The sequence below is a fragment of the Archocentrus centrarchus genome, chromosome 6 (genome assembly GCF_007364275.1).
Source record: "Archocentrus centrarchus isolate MPI-CPG fArcCen1 chromosome 6, fArcCen1, whole genome shotgun sequence".
Classification (NCBI taxonomy): domain Eukaryota; kingdom Metazoa; phylum Chordata; class Actinopteri; order Cichliformes; family Cichlidae; genus Archocentrus; species Archocentrus centrarchus.
Genome location: NC_044351.1, coordinates 11,217,845 through 11,235,114, shown reverse-complemented (window position 1 = coordinate 11,235,114; position 17,270 = coordinate 11,217,845). Strand labels below are relative to the sequence as shown.

The following is a 17,270-nucleotide window of genomic DNA, read 5'->3' as shown; positions in this document are numbered from 1 at the left end:
CCTAAGATGGCTGAGGAAAGGTAAGTGACAAAAAGTGGAAAGACTTGAGACATATTGTTAAAATTGCTTCTTGACTCTTTGGCTTATGTGTCTCATTAATTTAAAAAAAAAAAAAAAAAAAAAAAAAACAACAAAAAGGTCCTAAAATTGTCTCCCTTCACTTCAGCTTTTACACTTTGCAAAGCCATCCAGTGTTCTGTGTCGGACCGTGACATGCTGGTGTTGTCTGCCAAACAGTGATTTCCAATGGTTTTTATGTGTTTTTGATGTGTAATGTCTTTGTTTATATTGGTAAACAGACTGCAGTCAACAGGATTTATGAAGGGTTTATATATACAATGAAGAAATGACCTGTTTTACAAGTATTATGAGTCTGTTGTTGTATCTACATTACAGTGAACCCAGTCCTTTTGGGCCATTTAAAATATCTTTATAGAACTATGATGTTATATTTGTTGCCCTCTTGGCCAGATCTCTGTTTAAAAAGACATTTTTAATGACAATGACGTGATTGCAGCTGCTACCTTGTTACGGGAATGCTGAAATATGTTTGACATGTTTTTATTATAGGCCATCAGTTATAAAATGAGTGTTTAAAGCGAATTGAATTTAATAAAGCTAAACTCAAACAGAGAAGAAATGTCACGACTATAATTTAACTCCAGTTGTGATTAGTTTTATTGTGTGCTTTAGTCGGTTTGCGTCAGTTTTTGTTTTGGCCGGCCGGGGAGGGGATTACCCATGATGCATCAGTGCCGCTATAAAAGCGCTGTGTGTCGGCTGTGAGCTGCAGAGCGGTAGTGTTTGGGTTGTATTGTCACAGTGTGGTTTTTACCTGTAGAAAGTCGCTCTACAGTCTTCACCGATACCAAGTTTGCTGTGAGTCTCCGGATGGTGAATATATCTGCGGAGTTTCTGCTGAACAGTGATTGTTTCGGTTGTCAAATAGGACGTAAACATCCGCTTTTCCTCGAAGCTATCATGTTGAACACCGAGGAAAGGTAGGAGGATGTTTTTACCGAGTAGTGAAAGCAGATGTTTTTGCTGCTGTCAGTCGGGCGTATTAAGGCTGTCTCTTTGTTTCTCTGTTAGCTTTTAAGGTGTTGAGCTTGTTAAAAACTGGTTTGCTGTGAAGTTGGTTTGTAAGGAAGCCAGAAAAGAGCGGAAAAATCTAGAAATGACTTCACTGACAGATGCCGAGGCGCTGTAAACACACGGAGCTGAAGGTTTTTTGTTTGTGTTTGTTCAGCGGGTTAATGTTGTGTTTCATTGTCTTTTTCTTAAACCTGATCAGGACAGGTTCACACAGGTTTCTAACTAAGGAATGAAATAAACTGTAGGCTGTTGTATTGCTGGATGTGAAGGAATGCAAGGCCATTAAAGCCCCCCTGTACCACTGTTTAAGTTTCTTCCGGGAACATGAAAGTTGCAACTTGTCTGTAAAACTGAGCCTGCAGCTGCCACCACTTCTGCTTCATGCTTTCTTTTTATAAGCGACAAATGAAGGAACGCTAGACAAGAGCTAATAAGCTCATTAAAAAAAGTAATCAGTTTCATATAATTTTAGCTTCTTTTTTTTAGATTTTTTTTTTTTTATATTCATTGTTATTCATTTCCATTTCCCTGGAGTAATGCACTCTTTACCGTTACTGAGCTTGAAATTTGATTGACCTGTTAGATTATTGAAGTCATTTATCCATCCATCCAGATATTTATTCATTTAGATATTAGCTGTTTCCAATAATGATTTCATATGGATGAATTACTCTTTCTTCCCCTTACATCACTGGAAATTGAATGAATAATAGAAAAGTCATGTTTTATAGACTGATGAGGACTGTATTGGGGGGGAATCTCATCCCTGGTGGTGTTTTTAACTAACCAGATTTGTTCTTCTTATCAGTGCTCTCTGGTGGACAGACTATGTACTGGAAGTACTGTTTTTGTTGGGGTGTTTTTGTTTTTTTTTCCTTCATTGAACTTTAAAAATTTTGTTATCAGCCAGCTTATTCAGACCTGAAATCTGCCAGTACACCAGCTCAGCTGATTTTATAAGTGGGAAGTTTTGAAAGCTATTGTGACTTAATCAAAAATGCAAGTAACTGTTGGTGGCAGCCTGTCTGGTTTTGGTTAAGGCTTGTTTTCCTGCCTCTGTGTACATACTGAAATGCAAGGGGTTAAAAGCGTAATATTAGCGGCACTTTATCTGCAGTGTATAGCACAGTGATGGCTCGGTGAGCTTTTACACTGGTGTTTTGCACCATATGTTCCTCCTCTTGCATCATCATCATAGTCCTACAGGGATTTGGGCTTTTACTATGCAGCAACCACCTATTTAGCTCATGTTAGAAGTGATGACAGTGTCAGACTTAAAATAACTGTTTGACCTTTTGGATAAATATGAGCATTTGGCGCATTTAATTGTAGTCTGTGTGTTTTCTTTGTCTGCCTCTGCCCTCAAACAGAGAAACAAGGCGTGTTTTTGTCCTGTGTGTTTATCATCTGACATGCAGGGCAGGGAGAAGGCAGAGGTCCACTGATGCTGTGAGCCAGAGCAGTGACTATTAGCTGTCTGACTGCTATGGCCTTGTCAGCAGAAGGCATGCACTGGCCTACATTAGACTGTTACATAACCCCATTCTCTCTCCTGGGTCACTTCCCAAGCATCAATGGAATCTGTATGTGGAAAGTGTCCAGGGGTGCATTCACTCAAACAGCTGGACTGTGTAACCTGGGCTACCTGAGTGCACTAATTGCCCCGTTAATTTACTGGCACCGGCCTTTGCAGTGTTTGTTGATGGATTCTAAATCAGTCATGTTAAATTTTCCGTAACAAACCTAAAACTGTGCCAAGCGGCACAGTTTTAGGTTTTCCTCGAACTGCAGTTTAATTGGGTGTGTAGATATCTGCTGATGCTGTAATATTTTTAATCCTAAGTTTCCTACCTTCTTTTTTTTTTTTTTTTTTTTTAAATTTCAACAACATTTCAGTTTGTACAGAAATCTCAGTTGGTATACAAATTTGTTAACCCCAGAAACGTTTGTAAGGTTTTGTTGTGTTTAAAATCACTACATGGGTAACAGACCTAGAGTAGCAAGATTTACTCCTCCAGAAGCCTTGAGGCAGGTTTTTAATGCCCAAAGTGACGATGGAAATGGCGTTTTTTTTTAAAATATAAATGTGTGAAAAGCATAATTGAGTACATTAGAACATTTAAGAACATCTGTCATAGATAAAGGGAACAGTTATAGGTATGATGAACGCAAATAAAGCCAGCCAATGGGTATTTCTGTTTAGAATATAATTTTCATAAATGGCTCTGATGGGTCCTTTTTATTAAAATGGCTCAGTTGCTTGAGGGTTGAAGGGAGAGGAGCCAGGACGTCTTGTTTCAGACTGGATGAGCTAAAGGACTGATCCAAGGCACAGTAGATGAAGCTAAATAAAACTGTGAATCATCCAGAGCTACTCTAGAGTCCAAGAATAAAAACAAAACTTGGAGCAGAAAATGATCGTACTCTTTAAGCAAGTGCTATGCTTGAATCCTGTATAACAGTGCAGATGCAGACTTTGGCTTTTATTTGAAAGCACATCTCATCTCAGATGCACATCCTGTCATTTCTACCAACAGATACATTAATCAGTATATCTGCAACAGACTAAATCCTCTAATCTTAATCAGGTTGATGTCATCTGACTTTTTGAATTGTGATTTTTAAACATTGATTCTGTGTTGTGTGAGGCAGTATATGACCCGTCAAAACATGGAAAGGTCTGCTGTCAGCAGAGCAGCTGATTTTACGTAAAAGTAGTTTAGAAAAATACGAAGAGAATAAACGCATAATGATATAATGCATAAGTCTGAAAGCGACACACTGAGAGGAAATGTGTAGTATTTAAATGCTGTGAGTCTGAGCTTTAAGCACTTTGGACAGTAAGATGGAGGAAAGAGCTGCTGTATTAGTGCAAGTCTAACCTCTCTGAAGCCACGAAGGAAAGCTTGTACTGTGTAAGTTAAGTGTTCTCAGTATCAAACTTTATCATTAAGACGTGTTGTAATCTGATAGATTACAATCAGTTAATATTTAGATGTGCAAAGCAGTTTTTTTTTTTTTTGCCTTCAGCTGCAGCCCTGGTGGTGGTTAACAGTCTGAGTAAGTTAAGAAATGTAAAAATAAAATTTAAACACAGTTTGAGCTGCCTCCATCAAATTTGATACAAGTTCCATAGGTGCCCTGTTTTAGGATCATGTTTTAATATGTAGAAGAAATTTGTGTTAAAGCTGCTTGCAACCCCCAAAAAATCAAGGAATAGTTTCTCAGGATCCAAATCTTATCAGTGCTGATCAGGGAAAGGGAAAAGGTTCAGACAAACTTAAAACTTAAGATATTCTTGGTGCAGGTAGTGAGGTCCAAGGGAGCTTCTAAGAATAGTGACACATTTATCTGATTGTTCACTATGTGGTGACTTTGTATATCTTGAACGTAACCCACTCTAGAGCAGGTTGCAGTGAAGTACTCCTGTAAGAAATGAATCCTGGGTTAAACCTGAATTTTCTAAGCCCTAAATTTTGCTTCATAGCACGCCCAGAGTTTTGTTCCAGGGGTCAGCGCTGTGTTTTTTTCAGGGATACCTGCTTTTACACTGACGTTTTAGAGAGCGTGTGCGCCTTTCCTGCTTCCGTCTCGGCATTTCTCCATTATGCTGCTCTGACGAACTTGCAGGGGTTGGAGGAAATGTGAGCACTGTCCTTTTTACTTCAATACATACAGCAAATTGTTACTCACGTGTTAAACCTAAAGCATTTTACCAAAGCTTTTCTGGAGCCAGTGAGCTTGTTTATATTCGGTGTGGATTTGAATTGCATTTTTTTTTTTTTTTTCTTTTCTATTACTAAGCTTGTAATTATAGGGTTGGAAGGTGGTTTGGTGTGCCTTGGTGTTCTTGGAGGACCTGCCAGAACACTTCCTGCTTTGGTATGTGTGTGTGCTGGCTTCTGACCAAACTCTGCATCAGCAGCCTGTTCAACCCAGGCTATTTATCCCCTGAAACAATTCACCTGAATCAGTTCTCATAACAACTCACACCTCAGGAAGTGCAGACTGGCAGTTTAAGCACTCATCCTGTTTTAAAATAAATAAATTCTTGCATACACATGTCCTCACCAGCCCTGCCAAAATGGGATCAACATCTTTGTGCCTCAGACGAAATCCAAGTTTGTGCTTGGTCCTCGCGTTAATGCAGCCTACAATGCATCACGTCAACCTTCTGAAAAATCTAACCTAAACTCGCCTGTTGATGAGCTTGTGACCTGTTGGGAGAGGGCTGAAGGCATGCAGGCCTTCAGCTTGAGTGGCATTCTGGGACAGGAGGTGTGGAGGGGGTTGCTTGGAGTGTGGCTGAAATGTCAGAGGACAAGAGCGTTGGCTTTCAAACCAAGCTGGCATTTCCATCAAGGACAGACTGAAAGGGAAGATGGAAAAAGAGAAGCTGGTCTTGACATCTTGCTGTCTCTCCCTCCATCTGCATCTGACCTGTTGACCCAATTTTATTTTGTTTCTGTGGAATCAATGGAAAGAAACTCAGGCTGTCTAGACTGTTCATGGCATTCTGCACTGTATTTAAAAGTGAGTAGTGTTTGTTTTTAAGCAGTTTAGTTGTCAAGATTTCTTTAGTCACACTAAATTAGAGGAATGTCAACTTTGCATGTTTACAATTGGAAAAATGTATTTTTCCACACTACCTGTATCTGAGGCATTTATTTGCAAATGTCCAGAAACATCAACATGATGTCCAAATGCTAAAATTGATGCCAAAACTTGCAGTTCATTTAGTGACCACTTGCAGCTCAAAGTGAGTCAATCCCATAGGCTTGCATATTAAAATGTCCAATTTTATGGTTTTTAAAAAAGTTTAGTCTGTGGTGTTTTCTGTTTTTGTTGTGGAAAGTTTCTCCCTTTTATAACTATATGTTGGGTGAATACATTTGGCTATCTATGCATCTGTCTAGCCTCCCCTCCCTAATTCTAGATACTGAACTTGACCTGTGGACTTAAGATGTTTGCATTTCTGTTGAGTGAAATTCTAGTCTGTTTAGTTTTTGTTAACTCAGCTACTAAGAACTAATTAGCAGTTATGCGTCTTCATTGCACTGTATAGTTTATGAATGCAGCTTGGTAGTATTAGCTGGTTACTCGGTACTATGGGGATGACTGGCTCCAGGAAAAAACAATGAACAGATCAAAATGCTAATGTCACTTCAAATTGTGATTTAACAGCAGCTGATTAAATCTGCATATTGACTAAACTATTTTTGTACCAGGCTGTAAACTTGCTGCTTAATGCTGAAAGGCTGGGTATTTCTATGGGGAATTGACTCCCTTTTGGAGCCAGCCTCAAGTGGCCACTAGAGGCATTGCTGATTGGTTGCACCCATAAAACATGCAAAACCTGTTGGTGAAGCCAAAGAGGCTATTGCCATCCTTTAAATTTAAGATTAAGCTTCAGGTTATACTCATAATGCAGTTGTACAAGTTTCCTCTGCATAGCTAAGGAGAAATGATCAGAGGCAAATGGAGGATTTTAAGTCAGTTGCTGCTGCAGCATGAACAGGCATAATGAGCTTTCTTTTCCATTGCTCACTCTCTTGGCTTGTAGCTCTGTACATCAGGTCGTCGAGGTAACGTGTCTGGTCTGCAGGGAAACTGTGGCACAGCTCCTCCCACTCTCAAAAACGGACACATGTGACATGTTGCCCATGACTTGGATATATATTACAAACAGGTCAGTCCAGCTGATGTTTCAGAGAGGTGATCATGTCAGGTTTCACTGGCAGTTCGTGATAAAAACTGAGCCATACACTTGGAGCATGATTGTCCACCTACAGTTTGACAGCATGGGGAGTCCAGCCCCCCCTCGCATCACAGCCCGACTCTGGCACCGTCGGCCGTCTTGCCGCTGTCTGATTTGAGATGCATGACTGTAACTCGAAACGCAGCCTATGCGTGTTCCCAAAAGCCATGAAGGCTATTTGCAGACGTGTTTACAGATCACGTGCTTGTTTGTGATACATTCCAGCCACCACATGTGGTGACTCTTTGAAGCTGTAATAAATCACCAGCTTTAACTCTGTCGGTGGCAGCCTTGTAAACAAACAGCCTGTGCAGAGTCAGTGGACTGAAGCTCACCACAAGTAATTTAATAGTAGCTCATCCGCATCACATGATTGACTTTGCTCTTAAGATGTTTATGATTTGAATCTGCTTTGAATTGTCGGCACAGGTTTGAAGAAATGCAGAGCTTTCTGTACATAACTAAGCAGACCAGAGTCTCAGGTTAAAGGTCAGGGTGTTTCGTCTTCTGACTTGGCCGCAAACATAAAGGTGCTTCGATGGCTGGAGGAGTTTTCTCCCAGGTTATGTTTACATTTTGGAAAAATGACTTTTGAGTGGGCCAGAGCAGTAAAACTACTGCACGAGCACCCGTGTGGAAAATAAAAATGCCCCTAAATTTGTCCTTAAGTGTTCTGTTTTTGGTCTGTTTACTTTCCCATGCAAAGGCAACAGTTAGACCCTTTTTCCACTGACTGGGTGCCGGTGCCAGGATTTGAACCGTTTCGCGGTTTTTCCACCGCAAGCACACTCGGTACTCAACTCGGCCCCTCAACCTAGCTGGTCTCGAACCAAGAACACGTGACACAAGCAGTGGAAGGGCGTGACTCTGCCGTCTCAACAAAGTTGTCTACCGCTATTTCACTGTATGGTGTGTATTACATGAGAAAAGTTATGCGATTTTTCACAGCTGTGACTTAGGTTGGGCCCTAAGGCTGAACTTTCTGCTTTGTATCAGGTCATATCACAGATAAAAGGACACAAAGTGTGTATTTGTCTTGCTTGTAATCTCTGTCTGTGTTTTACCTTGTGCCGCACACAGATGCTGCAGTAGTTTTGTTTGGACCGTAAAATACGTTTGCAGCACAAGAAAGGGGAACGTGTTCTCCCACGTTTCTGCCCTGTGTCCAGATGAGGACCCGCCCATACTCGTATGTAAAAGATCCGTTCCTGCGGTGGAAAGGCAGGCCCGTTAAGCGTTTCGGCGGTTCATTGAAACGACATGAGCACCGGCACCTCGGCGGTGGAAACAGTATTAGTGGAGAGTTAACGTTAGCTTTGACGCTAATAGAAATTTGATTTTTAGTGCTTGATGCACCAACAGCTTTTTTTTTTTTTTTTTTTTTTTATTTTTTTTTTTTATTTTAGAAGTTTTATAGGTAAACTGTAGCAAATTGGCACAGTTGAATCTGTAGAAAGTGACGCAAAGCAGAAATGGAGAACATTTGCCTTCAAAGTAAAAGTTATGCATTACTGGTGCAACCAATGTAAACATTTCAAGGCAAATGTTCTCCATTTCTGCTTTGTGTTAAACTTCAAGTTTAACTACCAGTCAGTGGTTAGTCAGCAGTGTTTGCAGACAGGCAGCCGTGACAGTCTGTTAGCAACCAAGCAATCACAAGAAGGGTTTTTGGTGCAGCGCCCGCCTTTGCTATAAATGTCACCCAGCAACCTCCAGCGATCACTTGCTAACCAGTCAGAATACATTTTTCTCTAGTGACAGTGGTTTCCAGGATGTTGCCAACTAGGCCCATGTGACTGAGGCCTCACTAAATGTAGTTAAAGCAGCACAGCAAATCTGATGGCCTTAAAGTGGCTCAGTATAAACGTGAGATAAGGTAGCTGTTAGGACGCTGGATTGGCATTATGCTTAGAAAACATTTGGTACACTTGCAGTAACAGTTTGTCAACCGGATCATTTTATTTCTTTGTTTGAGGAGCTTCAGGAAAAGAAGAAACTTACTACTACTATTTACCTGCTTTGAGCTAAAATTAGACTAATGCAAACAAATCTGGAGTGGGCAAGGTATGTGATCTGAATACTCTAGTTTTACTGTGCAACACTTTAGTAAAAGTTGGATCCTCAGATTTCACATTTAATGAGCCACCCATTCAAGAGATGAACAGCCTGAAATTTTCTTGGAAAAATAAGTACAAATAAATTTTAAGTTTGGTTTTATGCATTCAGTGCATCTACTAAGCATACTGAGTAGTTAAATGCTGGATCACACTCTGAAAAACTATCCACTGGGCATTTCTTATCCCTAGGCAGTGCATTTAACACAACTTTCCATAAAACAGTATTCTCCCAGCTGTGGTATTGGTGATTAATTGCTTTGCAGAATTTAATAATGCATTCTGGTTTCTCCTAATTCGGTGTGATTTGTTTTGTTTTTGTTTTCCTTTGTCAAATCTCAGGGTAAATTGAGCAGCGGTAGTTTCCATGCAGTTTGGCAGATTTGCAGTTGATTTTGCTCAGTGATTGAACTGACTTTAAACAAGGGCCTTGAGGCAGGAAGCATATGTCTGTAAAACATTTAGAGGAAGTGCACTTCATTTCACACTTAAGTAGCATTCGTATACATTTAGGACTGGAATTGTTTTTTGAGGTGCTTTAGTATTAGAAAACAAGTGGTATTCATCTTTCTGGTTCTGTGTTTCTCTCTGCAGTTCCTGGTTAGCGGGGTCTCTGATGCCCTGCTCCATCCCTCAGGCTCCGGGGCCTCTGTGGTGCTCCTGATGCCCCTCACCCACAGCTGAAGATCCCGGGTGGGCGAGGGACTGTCAGGGATCACTCCCTCAGCATACTGCTGCACAAGGTGAAGGTCTCAACATCTCACACAGAGCTGTAGTCCAGTTTTGGTAATCATTCTCACCATGTGTGGCCACTCCCTTGTGCTGCCATAATACCGTGTACACATTAGTCATCAGGGTCTCTATTTTAGATTCAGGAAGTTTAATAAAACTAAATGGGTTTTAAAAGGTAAATGTGGGGAGATGAGTTGGCACGTGTTGCTCTAATTCATTGCAAGCATTTTAGGTAATTGTGCTAAGTGCCCCCCCGCACCCCCCCACCCCCAAGGTCATTTCTGACTCAGTGAGCTAAACACTGGTGCACCTTCCTAATGAGTTGTAGCCTCATTTTCCAAAACTAAAAAAAAAAATCCTTTAATCTGCTTAGTTAACAATGTCTATATTTTTTGGCCACCTTTTCACCTGGGCATGCTCAAATGTTGTTTGCTATCCAGAACACACAAAAGCACCTGACTGAAAATGTGTATTTTCATAGCAAACTTATTTATAAACTTTGGGGGGGGGAGGGTGTTGTACATAAACTGTGTGTCTGTCAGGTTGTACTCCAGACATGTCACTGACTGTCCCAGGAGGATTAGAGATTTAGGATCAGGCAGATCAGTCACAACTGTCATTAACATCCTCATCTGTTCTCTGCAAGCATTGTAGCCCTTTCTAATATTACCAACAACTCTGAGCACACGATGGTGAACACGTTCACACTTTTACTTTTATTTGGGGACAGGAAGGTCCTGCATGACTAGTGACAGTGAAGCTCTGTGTTTGTGAAGTGGACAGCATCCTGTAGCTGGCAGCTATAAAAACAGGACCAAAGCTTTACCCTTACGTTTGCTGTGCACTGGTTTAGCACAAGTTTTGACCAGAGCTGCATGCCACTAACTTGTCAATAAAGGCCAAAATATTTGGTAGACCATACAGCTGTGATCGGCTGCTTCTTTAGCCACTTCCTCCTTAACTAGTTTCATTTCAACACTGTTCTCAGCCTTGACTCAGGAAGCTTGTCTGTAAAACATTTAGAGGGAGCGCATTTCATTTCACACTTTTAAGGTAACCTGCCAGGCTAAAGCCTCAAATGTACAAGTGGGTCAGTCTTTACCGGCAACTGAATGATATTAACGCCAGAAATCAGATTCCCAGATTAGAGAGTGGGGGGAGATGCTGCAACAGCTTGAAGATGTCACTTTCTGGGGAAAACTTTGGGGTGGAGAAGTCCTTCTATTCTTGTAAAGCCTCAGAAAACCATGTGCATTGTTTACATGTGCATTAGTTTCCTGGTAATGTTTGTATCATTGTCCTTATAAAGTTTATCATTTATTATCTCATTCTGGTTTCAGAAACCTGGATTAGACCCAGATTCTAAATCTGTTCTTCCTCCCTGTGTGAATCCAGGATGAAAAGCTAACTGTGACGCAGGCTTCTCCCTCGAATGGGAGCCCCTCTCCTCTCCGCTTCCACTACCAGTTGAGTGAGCGCCGCTCAGCCTTCTGGGATACGGCTCTATCGGAAGACTGCCTCTTCCTGGAGATTCCTGCTGGGCCTCTGGTAGAGGGCAGCAAGGAGGGGTAAGTTCAAGCGGGTACTGGCTAAAGTACAAAATGCCAGACGAAAGCTGTTTCATGCCAATGAAATGTGATTCTCAAAGAGCTGAGTTTATAAGACAGTCCTTTAGGTCTTTTGCAATTTTACTGTGGTTTCCTAAGAAGCCTCCCGCACTTCTTTGCTGCTGTTTAAACACTAAACAACCTTATGAACAAGAAGCTTCTCTGGGTGTTTTAGTCTCCTCCAGAAGCTTTTGTCTCAAAAGGATGTGTGAAAGCGTATTTAACGTAATGCAAAGCATCCGGTTATTTTGTCTCCCTTTTTCTGTCTGTATTTTGAGGCTGGAAGGAGAAGAGTTTGGGTCCATCACAGGACAGTTTTACACTTCTGTGATATTTTAAATTGTTAGAAACTACTTTGGGTTTAGAAGCCAATCATGGTTAGTATAGATTTTCTGGTATCTTCAAAACAATTTCCTTTTTTTTTTTCTTTTTTTTTTTTTTTTTCTTGCTTGCTGAATGCAGACAGTTGTACAGTCATGCTGACTGACATGAAAACAAACTGGACAGTTTCTCATGAAGACACACAAATGACTATTGTGTGACCATTTCATGTATTGCTGTGAGAACAGCTTGAAAAAAACAAGCAACACAGGAGCACTTCATCGTGTGTGTGTGTAACCTGCCATGCACAGCCAAGCTAAAGACTCAAATGTACAAGTGGGTCAGTCTTTACCAGCATCTGAATGATATTGACGCCAGAACTGAGAATCATAAAGCTGTTTAAATGGGACATTTCTGAAGTTGGTCCAGTTTTAGAAATGCTGACATACTGTCCAAATGTTTCCTACCAGAGCAGGTTTTATTCATGATTGTTCATTTCATGGTGCTTCAAAGCTACTGCACATTAAAGACTATTCTAATAAATTCTGCTTTTTATTGCCCGGCTTTGTTTGGCTGTAATCAATGCTGGGACAGAGTAACCTTGCCTGGTGCAGGCACCCTGCCAGTCCTAAAAACAGCCAGCTTTGCAGCTGCCACTGCATTATTATGTAAAGTTGCAGCGCTTATATAAAGGGGGGGGTACTTTATGCGTCATCACCACTCCCCTCTTCCCTCGCTCAGCGGCTGACTGTGTTCATGTCATCCCCAGGCTGACTGCTCTGCTCGAGTTTGCAGAAGAGAAGCTCAAAGTTAACGACATCTTCCTGTGGTTCCATAAAAGCAGAGAGGATCGAAGTAAGAGCTCCTGTCTTAAAAGGCTGTATATGAATGATCCAGTCTGGATCTGTTTATTGAAGAGCTGATGTGCAGACTGCTGCTTTCGCAAACCTGAGAAACAAAACAACTCAAATTTAATATTGGCACAATAAGGTGCAGAGTCAGAAATTAGGTGGTATTTTTGTACTATAACTTTAATATATTTAATGAAACGACACTAAATTTTACTGTTTAGGCTTTAAAAAAAATGTTCTGAGTTACAGGATAAAACATCCCAGGTTGTTTCTGTTCTTTCAAAGCTTAAATTGGAGTTTTGTTACTGAAGTGATATATCCATGATAGTGACGCTCAGCTGGCTATAGGAAAGTCATGCTGAACAAAATGAGACTTTGGTTTTTAGAGTGTAACATTGATTTGATTGCAGTGTTGAGCCGTTTAAATATTAATCAATGAAACCTCAACAGAAGCACTGAGCGCTCTCATGTCCTCTCCAGTGTCCATCATCAAGACGTTCCACTACATGGGCTTCGAGATGGTGAAGCCGGGTCACCCCATGGTACCTGCCCGGCCTGATTTGGCCTTCATGGTGTACTCTCTGGAAAACAGCAGCAGCTCTGATGAGGAGTGACTCTGACACCTCCCTTTCCCACCCTCACCCCCCCCCCTTCCTTTCCACCAGTTTTATTTCCCCCTTCAAGCAGTTGAACCTGCCTCAACTTTCCCTTTGACACAAACTTCTCCTCCCCCTCCATAACTGCCTACAAGGTGTCACTTTTATTTTTTTTGTTTTTTGTTTTTTTGTTTTTTCTTAGCCTTGCGTTTTAAGGGGGTGTTTTTTGAGTAGTAGGATCTCAGAGCAGACACTACTGCTTCACCTTTCTCTTCTCCCCCTTCTGTGAAGATAACTGCATTGTGGCGAAGCTGCATAGCTTGAACTAAGTTGTCACATGTGATGTGGGGATTTTTTTTTTTTTTTTTTTTTTTCCCCTCCTCCTTCCTCTCTTGGCCACATTGTTTATGCTGCGGGTAACAGGACAAACTGCTGGACATCCACGAGGATCTTCAAATTCAACATATCTCTCCTGGCAGCATAACTTTTCAGAAAGGAGACTTTAGTTTGTCTTTGTGTGCTGTTTATCTTACAAGCTGTGCTGATGGAAGTTTAAAAGAGATGGGAAGTCTGGAGTGTGGTATGATTTTTACTTTATAATATAGATCTGTTCCATTTAACATTAAACACATGTAGACATTATTTAATCTTCAAATGTGTCGGCATCATTCCAGCACATCACTGACTCTGTGCCCCCCCCCCCCCCCCCCCCCCCCCCCCCCCCCCCCTCAAAAACCCCCCCAAAACAATTTAGCCACAAATGTGAAACACCCTGTTAGTATCTGCAGTAAGAAGCAGCAAGTCTGCTGAATGTCACCTTCTCTGCCCCAAATCATGTCAGTGATTTGCTAAGGAGCTCGAGAGGGGGCAGCTTCACTTTACAGAAACAAGTGCTTACACCCCCACCTCCAAAGGTTGTAAGCGGAATTGTTTAAAGAAGCTACACTTGACAGTTTCTCAAGTAGTTACATTTAAGTCTAAGCATCCTGTTTTTCATAGAAAGTGACAGGCAGCCAGAAATTGGACTCAAATGTCAAACGAGCTGAGCAGACTCATTTCTGGCATTTTTATTTTTATTTGGAAATGTCACTCTTTGAGAACAGATAATCAGCTTTGACTCAAATGCAATGAAGATGCATGAGAGGCTGAAACTGAAGCTCATTTGGCCCTACAGATTCGTTTGTTCAAATCTCAATTGAAACTGGGCTTTTAGTGCCTCAAGAGGAGAGTGCAAATGCTTCTTACACTCAAGTCTTAGTGAAGGAATGTGTCCATTTTTCCACCCCAGTTTCAGACTTATGTGAGGAAATTAGCTCGTCGTTGTGGGGGGGTACCAACATGAACTCTTCAGGTGATTATTGTATATGCAAGAACGGTTAAAAATGCAGGTTTGTTTGTTTTTCTTCTTGGTTTTTATGGTTTAGTACTCAGAAATAAAACGCCAAAGAATTCAGTCTGTCTGCAGTCGGTTCAAATCATCTTGCTTTTTAAAATCCAGCTAATCTGAACCTAGCTTGTGCTCATGTAAAGCCATATAACCTACATTCCCCATGCCAGCCATACTTCCTGTAACACGACCATCTCTCCAGTGTCTGGGTAGAGATGGATCCCCCCCCCTTCCCCTGTCATACTAGTCTTCATTGCTACTGATTGAGCCCTTGACTATAAGCTGTTAGGAAGTGTCAATATAAAGTTTTTCCAGATGTATATTTTTATGTACATTTCTCTATGGTGATAGCTTTAGTTTTTACTTTTTGTTCTTGGTAACTAGTTGGCAACCATTCAGTGAAAATCCACACATGTATTTCACACACTTTTGTCTCAGGAGGGGGGAAATCAATAAAGGTTGTTAACTAAAACATGTCTTCTGTTTTCTTCTTCAAAGGGTCAAACGTTTAGTTTTCAAGGATGTAATAAGACACTTTACTGATTTTTGTATGGGTTTGCTCGCTAGTTTAACATCTTATTTTGTGAACTATGCTCGTTAAAGTTGGATAAACTTAAGCAACTTGTCGTCACAAGTAAATAGTCTGAAGCCTGAGCTTTTGGCTGACCAGGATAATTTACTCCTTTTAATGACATTATTTGAAACTTTGATCATGTTTAGCAACCACAGTTGCAACATTGTGTGTGTATACACTCACAGACAACTTTTATTAGGTATTCGTTCATTCATACCAGGTTTTTTTTGCCTTCATAACTTCTTTGCGTGCATAGAGTCAAGGTACTGGACATGTTCTTTAGAGATGTTGGTCCAGATTGACACGATGGTGTCAGTTACTGTTTTAGATGATTCGAACTGTGTGGCATATTGCATTATCCTGCTGGAAACGGAAAATTGGTACAGTGTGGTCTTTAAGGGATGGATGTGGTCAGCAACAATACTCAGGTAGCCTGTGGTGTTTAAATTGTGCCAAAAATAATATCCCCACCACCTCCAGCAGCCTGAAACTTTGATACAAGGCAGGATGGATCCAAGTTTTCACATTTAAGCCAGATTCTGACCCTGCCATCTGAATGTCAGAGCGGAAATTGATACTCATCAGACAAGGCAAAGTTTTTCCAACCTTCTATTCTCCAGTTTTGGTGAAAACTAGCCTGTTTTTTTTTTTTTTTTTTTGTTTTTTTAATTCTTGGCTGACAGGAGTGGCACCCACCGTGGTCTTCTGCCACTGTAGCTCATTTGCTTCAAATTTGGACGTGTTGCACATTCAGAGATGCTCTTCTGCATACCTTGGTAGTAAAAAGTGGTTATTTGGATGACTGCCTTCCTATTATCTAGAAGCAGTCTGGCCATTCTGACCTCAAGCAATTTTCACTGAGAACTGCCGCTCACTGGATATTTTCTTAGACCATTCTCTGTAAGCCCCAGAGATCCCTGTGCAGGAAAATCCCAGTAGATCATCAGTTTCTAAAATATTGAGACCAGCCTGTCTGGCACAGTCAGCCACTTAAATCCCCTTTCTTCCTCATTCTGCTGTCCGGTATGATAGTTGCATTAATTAGCAGTTGAACTGCTTAAAAAAAAAAAAAAAAAGCATAATGGGTCCCCTTTAGAACAAATACTGTACTGCAGCGAGAACCCACAGGAAGCCAGAAAAGCTTAGTGTGAACACTGTGGCAGCTGCAGTTATGACTGCAGCGCAGTGATGAGGCTGATTTGAGGAAATGAAAGTTTATCTGCTGTAGTTGTCATGTCTGTTTCAGACAGTCGCTGACTCAAGCACTAATCTCCAACCAGCTCAGGTCGCTGTTGACTTCTCACCAAAAATAGCAACCTGCTCAAGTCAGTTGATTAGAACTATTTTCGGTGCCTGGGCCACGGCTGCTCTGTTCTTTAAGCTGTGGTTGACCTCAGGTGAAAACACAACACATCACTTCTTAGAGAAAGTGCAGCATTCGGACTGGTCAGAGGGGTTCAGTAATGCTTTACTTTTCTATCATGATTATGTTGATCTTCAGCTTCTAATGATATTTAAAAAAAAAAAAAAAAAAAACAGTCACCTACAAAAAAATATGACAGAGTTCCTTTAAGATGATTTCTTCTTTTTCTCAGGCACCGCCCCTGCCTGAGGGACCATTTAAGTGCTCTTGCTCTTCCATGGCCAATAGCAGCACTCATATTAAAATAAAGCTGTGTCACTAATCCCCTTCACTAAAAGTCAGGAGGCGGACTGTCCCCTCCTGGCCTTAATCTTATGTTGACTTTACATAAACTCACCTTGGATGGAGGCTTGTAAGCGGTTACAGCATCAGCTGCACTCACATCACAGCACTTCTCAGAAACTGCCCAAGTAGGCTGTGTGCTCCCATCTCAATCTCCAGCATTGGGTTAAAACCAGCCAGTGAACATCTAATCCCTCCAGAAGACGTTTAAATTGATGCAGATCGGATGCTCTAATGAAAATCTACTTTTCTGTGCTTCTACTCTCACCGTGCACTGGAGGTAAAAATACAGTGTCTGTTTATCAGCTGTTGTTGCTCTTTCAATGACATTGTGTGATCTTCATCCATAGATAGACCTGCTCTTGTCACATTTTTTTTCTCTCAGCATTATAAGGGACTACCTGATTTTAAGCTCAAAACCTTTTCTAAAAATCAAAAAATTGTCTTTTTAGTAAGCCTGCTAAAAAAAAAAAGATGCAGACATACTAACCAGTCACATTAACACCCTTGGCAGAGAAAATAATCCCAAT

At 41.0% G+C, this 17,270-nt stretch overlaps 1 protein-coding gene across 1 annotated transcript; it reads left to right on the top strand.

Annotated features, from left to right (window-relative positions):
- The first annotated feature begins 760 nt into the window (after positions 1–760).
- On the top strand, positions 761–13,794 carry oaz2a (ornithine decarboxylase antizyme 2a). Its single transcript, XM_030731485.1, is given in 6 exon segments — positions 761–1,001; positions 9,562–9,628; positions 9,630–9,710; positions 11,095–11,267; positions 12,397–12,482; positions 12,959–13,794. Coding segments are annotated over 6 exon segments (651 nt in total). The 5' UTR covers positions 761–891; the 3' UTR covers positions 13,093–13,794.
- Positions 13,795–17,270: the final 3,476 nt, after the last annotated feature.